The following is a 9,901-nucleotide window of genomic DNA, read 5'->3' as shown; positions in this document are numbered from 1 at the left end:
TGTCTGAACGATTCATTTACCATCAGGAATCAATCGGTCCGAGCTGTTGTTGATCAGCACTTGAACATTTAAACTTTCAAAACGGACTCTGTCGGACACGTGCAACTGAAAATAAACCGAGAGCCGAATAGTGAACTGAATTCGCTGATAAAGGTGACTGTTGGAATGTTTAATGTGAATGCAAACTGTGTTTATGTTCTTAATTACCTTTTTATTGAGCTGAATGGCTACAACAAACTGAGCTGTAACACATTAAGTTAAAATAAACAACGCTATTACAGATTATGTAACTTCACGTCGACGTGTTGTTATGTCAGGGCTATTTTTATCGGCTCTTTGAAACGAACTGTTCAAAAGAACCGATTCGCGGAAATGTGTCGGTCCCCCGATCACCAACGGCGCAAAAATATGACATCCAGTTCAGTTAAGAGTAATCGAGTCAAAAATCATAGATGATAGCCGATAGAGCAGAGTGTTCGATGACTCTGGTGATTAATTGGATTGTCTTTCCCACGGCAACAAGAGGAGGTGGTGTACGGAAGTAGCGTGGGATTTTATTACTAAGCAACAGAGACCAGTACATACCGGCGTATAGGTAAAAACGGTATTAAATTGCACCATCGACTTAAACCACATCCAGAGAACAAATGCCAAATAAGCCTTCGCCTAGACTCTGCAATCTGTTGTCGTTGTAGTAATTACTACGTTATCTTCTGCATGAAGCCGAGACAAATCGCTCAGGTTGCTCTGCCATGAATAAGTGTAAAGATCCCCCGTTAACTGCGACAGAAATGCATGCGAATCATCACCAAAATCACGACTCTCACTGTGGAACCGATGTGGCCCGTGCACGATGGGGACTTCTGCGACAGGTGAGGGGGTTTCAGCGAATCTCCTTTAGTTTACAGCTGAATGCGTTTGTTAAGCGTAAATATTACATTTATATCATGTTATGCGGTTATCACGTTAGACATATGGATGCGTCTATGTAGTAGCATCTGATGTATCTCTTCGCAATGCAGGTTCTGAAACGGAAGCAGCTCGACAGTTCAGCTGTTCAGCAGGTGTCAGTTCGAAGATTCTCCTCCTTTAACCTGTTCTCCAGGAGCAGGGTCACTCCCACAGAGACCGATGACCCATCAGACGGGCAGTGGGTGGAGTACAGAAGTGCAATCTTTCCCCAGTACAGTGCCTTACTCAGGTATGCTGGAGAAAGTGTTGAGTACACTATTTGTTGGGTGTTTTTCATTTCCACACACCCATGGTCTCTCAAGGACTGCTTAAGGGATAGTTCACAAAAAAATTAAAATTCTGTCATCTTTTACTCTTTTACTTCATGTCATTCAAACTCGTATGACATTCTTTCTTCACAAAACACAAAAGGAAAAGTTCTGAAGTATGGTTATGCTGATTTTATTCCATATAATGAATGGAGACTAAAGGCGTCAAACTCCAAACAACAACATCAACAACAACAACATAGAAGCAAAATAAAAGTTGCCAGTATGACTTAAATTATAAGTCTAGAAGAAATTTAAGTAAAAAATCCTCCTGTGAAAACATGTCTTCTCAGCCATTGCCATCATTCATTTTCATTGAATGAAAAAAGAGCAGTTTGGCCATTCTGCTAATGTTAACTGCTTTATTTATAGCAGAGTGGGTGAATAAACGATGACAGTATTTTTTATTTTAACTGCTCCTTTTGGTCATGTCAGTATAGTAATAATAGGTTTTATTTATAAAGCACTTTTCCCAAGATCTGTACAAGAAAATAAACCTTCCTCCAAAATGGATTAAAATCATAGTTTTTCCCCCTCAATTCTAAAAACAATACCCCATAATGACAATGTGAAAGAAGTTTGTTTGAAATATTTGCAAATGTATTAAAAAATAAAAAACTCAGTATTCACAGCCTTTGCTTGATGTTTTGTTGAAGCACCTTTGGCACCATTTACAGCCTCAAGTCTTTTTGAGTATGATGATACATTGTCTTAGCCTGGTCTTACCAGACTCTCGTACATTTAATTTGTACAGAGAGTCTGGCCACTCTCCACTGACAAGCATTAACTTCCTTGAAGGCGGGTACTCTGTTGAAGTTTAAAACTATTGGATCTGCCCAGAGCCACTCTGGATCAACCATAACCAATCGCTAAAGTTTGGTCATGACGTATGTCATCTAAAACTAGCACACGACATCAACGTCATCGTTCTCAGTCACTCCCTCTGTTCATTGATTGGACCGGTTAAAATTTGACTGGAGAAAGCCAGAGAATATACCGCAATCCCAGACGGAGTACTGAAGGAAAATGAAAATTGAGCGGAAGTACGTAGGAGGGCGGAGCCAGGCTAACATTGTTTGGCTATCACCAGACAAAGCTCAATCTTTTAAGATTGATCATTAGTCTGGGGAGTCTGCTCTGTATTTTCTACTGCACAAGAGGCGTGATAAACAGGCATAGTTCAAATGACTCTGTACACCAGGGGTCTCCACACTCGGCCCTGGAGGGCCACTGTCCTGCAGAGTTTAGCTCCAACCCCAAATAAACACACCTGAACCAGCTAATCAGTGTCTAACTAGGCCCTAGTTAGACACTGATTAGCTGGTTCAGGTGTGTTTAATTGGGGTTGGAGCTAAACTCTGCAGGACAGCGGCCCTCCAGGACCGAGTTTGGAGACCCCTGCTGTACGCAATTGGATAGTCCTTCAACCAATCAGACCAACGATCCGGGTGACATAATTTGCAGAGTGGTCGGTAGTAAAGTAAACACATCTTTCTTTTGTAGGAATTGTTCCGGGGCAAGTTTCTGTTCCGTTTTCAAACAAAAAGCCATGTTGAATGTAAAAAACAGACAGCTGCTTGCCATCGCTTCTCTAGCGTCATCGTGTTAAACCCGCCAATAGCGTGCCAAGTGGATAAGCCAATTTGTGATTGGTCCCCGCAGATTTGTAACGGAAGCAGGATAGAAAAATTTACAGGTTTCCAGCCTGAGTTGCAGGGCGAAATCAAATCGCCGGCAGATCGGGCTGGGTTTACCCAGTCTAGATGCTACAAGCTTGGCACACCTATTTTTGGGCAGTTTCTCCCATTCTTGCAGGACCTCTCAAGCTCCATCAGGATGGATGGGGAGCGTCGGTGCACAGCCATTTTCAGATCTCTCCAGAGATATTCAATTAGGTTCAGGCTGGGCTCTGGGCTCTGGCTGGGCCACTCAAGGACATTTACAGAGTTGTCTTGTAGCCACTCCTTTGTTATCTTGACTGTGTGCTTAGGGTCATTGTCCTGCTGGAAGAGGAACCTTCGCCCAGTCTAAGGTCTAGAGCGCTCTGGAGCAGGTTTTCATCAAGGATGTCTCTGTACATTGCTGCATTCATCTTTCCCCTCGATCCTGACTAGTCTCCCAGTTCCTGTCACTGAAAAACATCCCATGCTTCACTGTAGGGATGGTATTGGCCAGGTCATGAGCAGTGGCTGGTTTCCTCCAGCAATGACGCTTGCCATTCAGGCCAAAGAGTTCAATCTTTGTTTCATCAGACCAGAGAATTTTGTTTCTCCTGGTCTGAGAGTCCTTTAGGTGCCTTTTGGCCAACTCCAGGCGACCTTTTACTGAGGAGTGGCTTCCTTCAGGCAACTCTACCATACAGGCCTGATTGGTGGTATGCTGCAGAGATGGCTGTTCTTCTGGAAGGTTCTCCTTTCTCCACAGAGAAACGCTGGATCTCTGTCAGAGTGACCATCGGGTTCTTGGTCACCTCCCTGACTAAGGCCCTTCTCCCCCGATCACTCAGTTTGGCCAGCCGGCCAGCTCTAGGAAGAGTCCTGGTGGTTCCAAACTTATTCCATTTACGGATGATGGAGGCCACTGTGCAGAACACTAAAAAGAGAAGGGTTGGGAATACTATAATAATAATAATTTGTTACATTTATATAGCGCTTTTCTAGGCACTCAAAGCGCTTTACATATAGAAGGGGGATTCTCCTCAACCACCTGTAAACCATACTGTATACTGTAAGAAACCATACTGTAAGAAAATATATGTTTTTAGTTGAGATTTGAATAAGGATATAGTAGCAGTGCCACGAAGAGTAAGAGGGAGAGAATTCCAGAGTTTCGGAGCCACAGCACTGAATGATCTACCACCACATTATGAATAAATAAATTCTGTTGTTTATACTAACATTCATTTTTTTGTCAGTATCTCAGCTTATTTATGTCTATATCATGTTTCCTTGATGCATTTCAGAGACAATCTTGGTCCTATTAGAGTGGACGAAGTCCTCAGCAGCTTTGACAACACAGGAAATGTCTGTGAGTATCTTTTCTGTGCATGTTCATACTTCATTTGTTGCATGTAGGTTGTGAAACGGATCACATTGTGCGAATCTGCTCTTTTAATGCAGTCTTCTATACTTTTTGAATATGAATGTACATTACTCTGTAATCTTCAACTGAACATGACCTATGGCAGGCAGCAGGGGGTCAGATAAAGCTGCAGCTCCATGGTGCACCAGAGGCAGGCACACTTGAGCCTTATAAGCACCTTATTATAAGCAACTTATTGACTTCTGCTGTCTATGATGGGTATTAAAGTATATTTTTACTATTTTACTGTGTATTAAATAGTCTGTGAAATGCACATTTTCATGTTATACACTTCCATTCAAACGTTTGAGGTTAGTTCGATTTTAGTTTTTTGGAAGAAATTAATACTTTTTTGCCTTTTGTAGTGCAGTATAAAAGGGATAGTCTACAAATGTAAATTTACCTTTATACTGTTCCAAACCTTTCTTCTGTTGAGCACAAAAGGAGTTGTTCGGCAGATACACCAAAGACACAGAATATGTTGCTGGCTGAGACTCATAATGGTATTATATTTTTAGTTATGGTTCTTTGTTGTATAGGATGAAAGAATGGCTCAGACGTTTTTTTATTTGAAAACGTATTTAAAACTTTTTTTAATGTAGATTAATTGTTTTAGGATAGGAAGGAGACTGATTCCGTGCTGGTTTTCAGTAGCTTGTGGTCTGAAATGTCTTGAAATATTTGGCTCTTTTACTGGATTAGTTAAAAGGGCCAGCATGGCTCTCTTCTGCGGCAGGGTCATCGCTTCTCTTTTCAGACCTTCCTCTCAACCACCCTTAATTGATCTTACGCATTGGTAAGCCCAAACATCTCCCCCAAGTCCTTGTCAGCTCAGCTGGGCAGGCTCATTGTCTGCAAAGGGGGGTGCCCCATGTGTTACCCACCTCACATACCCAGTTTAAAATCCTCGTCTCAGGATTTGACAAGCCGAAAGGTCTCTATGTCCTCTGAGGCACTGAATGTGGATTAGCTATCCAAATGTATGGATTACGGTGATCCAACTTGTCAGGGTTGGAAGGGTTGACGGTGCTGTGGGTTTAAGTGCTGTTGTTTCCAGCAGGGATCAAGAGGGACACAAAAGGTCTTATCTGAACATGCTGGGTGGACATGAAGAGCTTTAGAGAGGCTTGTTGACCAATGGTTTAAATTCAAACATCAGTTCTTCTGCTGTCATGTGCTCAGGTCAGAGTTGGTTAAAAACTAAAGAAAAATGTAGTTGTAGTAGTTTGGAATACTGATACTCATTTCAGAGGAGCTCTTTGTAGCCTTCTACTAGCAGGGCCTAACAAGACACTAAGTTCTTTCACACAAACCGTCTTTTTTTAGGAAATTTACTGGTAAATTACAGTTTAGAGGTCATGTGTGAATAGAGCGTGATATTACCAATATGAGCACGTACAGGGACGCTTTGACGCGAGAAGTCTGCTTTGGACCAATCATGAAGTTCTGACAGATTTTCTCCACATGCACAGTTTAAATGCTGCGTGGCTAGTCGTGCTACACGGCAGATAATCATTTTTCAAAGTTGTATATAAAACGAAGATGTTTTGAGAACATACCATTTTAGTCTTTCTACTTCAAAAGTTAGGGCAGGCAATGTTTTTTTCATAAACCCTTTTCGTTATACTGTTTGAAACTCTCTTCACATCCTCATAGTAATCATCAAAGAAGTGTTGTAAATATATATCTTTTTTTTTTTTTTTACATATATCTTCTGTGGAAGTCTCAGACCAAAACATTTTCGTCCAATCATTGCATTCGGACCATTGATAGCCATACTTTGATATTTCCATACCTCTGCGCACCTGCTCACACAGACATCACACGTCATCAATGCATTTCATGAGGCTTTGTGAGTTGTAGACAGACAGTCACAGAGCGCCGTAAACAAACAACTGCCGTCTTTTACAGTTTCTCCTGAACAAAAACAAGTTTCTGCTGCTCTCACGCCATGTCGTAATGACCATAATTATAAGATGGCAACTCTTGAGTCATGATGTTCACGTCCTCAGACTTGGAACTATGGGTTTCTATTGTAACACTATCAACGGCGAAATTAATCTGCAGCAGTCCGGTGTTACAAGCCAAAACTCTTTCTTTACATTCATTATTATTGTAATGTTACGTGCTTTGAGACATGATTTAACGTTGTCTCTTGTGCCGCTTAGCAGACTCTGCTCTGGCTGTGTGTATTCATGTGCTTTAAGGCGAGACTACAGATGAATAGGATTTTTTTTTTTTAAATTACAAGATATCACTGTGAATCTTCTCCAGTTTATTACTGGCATAAACATAAGGAAAACATGTATTACACGTTTTGTGTAAGTTAATGTTTTAATATGCAAATGAGGCCTTATATACTTAAAGCTACACTATGTAACTTTTCCGTCCACTAGAGGTCGCCTGTTCAAAACAAAGGCGTAGTTTGATGACGCCACGTTTGAGCGCAGAATCTTGGGACATGTGGTCTTAACCTCACAGCCGGTGGAAAACAGTCAGGATAGGACTCGGGCAGAAATCATGTTCATGGATGCGATTATTAACATTACTGTAGTCTGAAGCAGAGCAGGACCGAGTGTTGTGGAGCTGAGCAAGGCCGCAGGAGCGATTGAAGAGCGGGACTGTTATTATGGCACAGTCACCGGCGGGACTTTTATTATGACACGGTTGCCGGCGCCACTTCCTCTTTTCCAGTCATGAGTGAGGTAACGCAACTCTGTTTATCGTATTAGATATATCTGTGTTGAAAAGGAAGTTATGATGTTCGCTCGGCGGCTGCTATGACACTTGTTCACACTGCAGTGAGAGTAAAGTGTTTCACTGAATAAAACCGGAAAACGAGGGTGACGCAGATATGACTCAATCGACAGGCGACTCCCTCACACGCATAGCTCACACGTCCCGGTTCCTCGGTTAAAATAGCAATTTCTCACGATTTACAAGTAGTTGGAAACATTTGGGATATTTTAAGTACTCAACTGAACAAAATATATAACACTGGCCTAGTGGTTTCTGGATATTTTACTGCAAAAATCCTACATAGTTCACCTTTAAAGGTAGGGTAGGTAGGATTTGGTTAAAAAACTTTTTTTCCAAATTTGTTTAAACTTTCTTTATATATCAATACATAATTAAAATGTAAGTACTCAGAAAAAGAAAGTCCTAAAATTGAGTGTCTGTAGACCTCTCACGACTGTTTTAAAGACAGCTCATTATTTCCATTCGTTCCACCTTCTCCCTTCTGGGCTCTTTCCAAAGCCACGCCCCCAAAACACATGAACGCGCTACGCCGACCGCGATCAGCTCAGCTGAAAGACGCATTATTTACCTGAGGCGAGCGGAGAAGAAGTGCATGTAGTGACATCATGTCAGAATCACATAAAAAACCCTAACTTTATCATTATGAATATAATCAAATAAGATGTCTTTTAGTACTCACTATCAAGCTAGAATAACGATACTGGTAAAGTTTAAAATACACACACAACACCGTGTCTACGACACACACAGATACAAGATAAAAACATCAACATAAACATTGGTAGAGTATATAAAAACAAACCAAGGGCCGAAATAAACGTGCAGGTAAAGTTCCCGGTGAACATGGTAAAAGAGTTTAGACAGAGGGTAGTAGCTAAAGCTAACTTAGTTCTAAAAAAGGTTCCTGGATGCGGTGTACTAGCTTTTACACATGCATTTTGTTATCTAAAGTTACATTTTGCGAAATTCAACACGACAGCGATCAACTTGAGTATTTATCATCTCTACTAATGGTTCGCTAAGTGTATAACATTGTAACTTTATGCTAAGTAATGTTATGTTAGCTATATTAGGCAGCTACGTGTGCTAGTGAGACATGCTTCATGAAAACATAAACCAAAAAAATGTATAATCAAAATGAAAGATTACCTGTCCAGCAGAAATACAGCCTCTTGAACTCAAATCAAACGGGTGCGCCAGGGTTGCCAGGTTTTCAAAACAAAATCCGCCCAATTGCTACTCAAAACTAGCCCAAAACAAGCCCAATCGTGTTTCTCCGGTAAAAATCGCATTTGGGGGGTAAAATATGTGTCTTTTTGGTAGGGCTGCCTGCTAAAATTCACAAATCCCGGGGCAAAATATCACATAACTGGGGTAATAAATTAATAAATTATTAATAGCAATAGCCTTAAGCTGAAGAGAACTACCTTAGCAAACACACATTACAGTCACAAAAACTGCAAAAGAACTGTCCCTGTTTGTTGTATATGTCCATCTATAACTATTTGAATCTAATTCTGACGGGGTTTCATCGTCTAATCTGTTGTTGCTTACTTTCTTTTTACTAGCTCTTGCTACTTGGTCATTTCTGTGAACATTTATGAGCTGATTTCGGCGTTGTCTGCATTTTCTCTCAGGCGGAGGAAAGCACAAGGAAGCGTCAGCGCATATCTCGTAGTGGGAAATTCACATCGACCAATCAGATGTGGTTTTCGGCTGCAAACTTTCGCGGTTGGCTAGTTCTACAAAGGAAATGCCCATATTTGGATTAGGCAGCGCTGTGTATAAGACTGAGAGCTTTATAATGATACCAGGCATGACATGTTTCTGTGAATGGAGACCGCACGGGAGCTCGCGTTAGAATGATTTTTGATGATTAAGGGTAGAAATCTAAAGGCACAAGTTGACAAAATATAATGAAATAACAACCTTAATGTGTAATGTTGACATTTTTTTATTTTGACATGAAAGCTTACATGTTAAGGGAGCAAACTGGCCCAAAATCTCAAAATTGACCACTGCATGAAAAAACTATGTTTTCACCTGCCGTGTCTCGCCTGGCTTGGCATGGCTTTGTAGATGCTTTGAAGGGAGGGTGGGATCTTATGCTTTTAAAGCTAGCTTGCTAGTGCTAATCTTTCTGAAATTGCCTACCCTACCTTTAATTAAGTGTGTTACTTGCCATTTCTTTGTAATTATTTGTAAAATCTGAGTGAAAAAGGTAAATATTACACCATACTATTGCTCGACGTCTCCATTTTTAAAAGCAAAAACGCATTCTGTATTTGCGGCCCTTTGCGCTTTTCACTCAGAAGTCAAAATATGTTGTCACATTTGACAGATAGTGAAACTAAGTGCCAGAGTTTACCGGTATTTTAGTGCTGATGTGTGAATGATACTGTAACAATAAAAAAAATAGAAAGCTGTTATATGTGTGGTCAGCAGATTTGGTACATTTACTGGAAAAGTTGGTCAAATGGCAATTTTACTGTAATTTACCAGGTTCAGTGTGTTAAAGCGGCTTATGCTATCCAGCCAAACCTTGGCCTCTTAACTCGTTTGCATAGTAAGGTTGACTAGTCAAATAACCATATATATATATATACACACACACACACACACCAAACAAGTGGTAACATATATTTTATTTATTTATATTTTACTAAACTGTGTATCTTTAACTACACATCATACGTTGTTGTATGAACACCCAGCTAGTAACTTTTTTAACTTTTAAAAAATCTTTTTCCAATTTAAGTTAGTTGTAACTTGTAAGCTGT

At 40.5% G+C, this 9,901-nt stretch overlaps 1 protein-coding gene across 1 annotated transcript in view; it reads left to right on the top strand.

Annotated features, from left to right (window-relative positions):
- The first annotated feature begins 55 nt into the window (after positions 1-55).
- The window catches only part of camkmt (calmodulin-lysine N-methyltransferase), a 134,444-nt gene continuing 124,598 nt past the window's right edge, over positions 56-9,901 (top strand). The window contains exons 1-3 of the mRNA XM_079842619.1: positions 56-872; positions 1,023-1,201; positions 4,243-4,307. Of these exons, the coding sequence (XP_079698745.1) occupies positions 753-872; positions 1,023-1,201; positions 4,243-4,307 (364 nt within the window). The 5' untranslated portion in view covers positions 56-752. The remainder of the gene's footprint in view (positions 873-1,022; positions 1,202-4,242; positions 4,308-9,901) is intronic.

The sequence above is a fragment of the Gobio gobio genome (assembly GCF_949357685.1).
Source record: "Gobio gobio genome assembly, chromosome: 18".
NCBI lineage: Eukaryota > Metazoa > Chordata > Actinopteri > Cypriniformes > Gobionidae > Gobio > Gobio gobio.
Note: the sequence above shows the minus strand (reverse complement) of the source record. Positions and strands in the feature narration are given on the sequence as shown.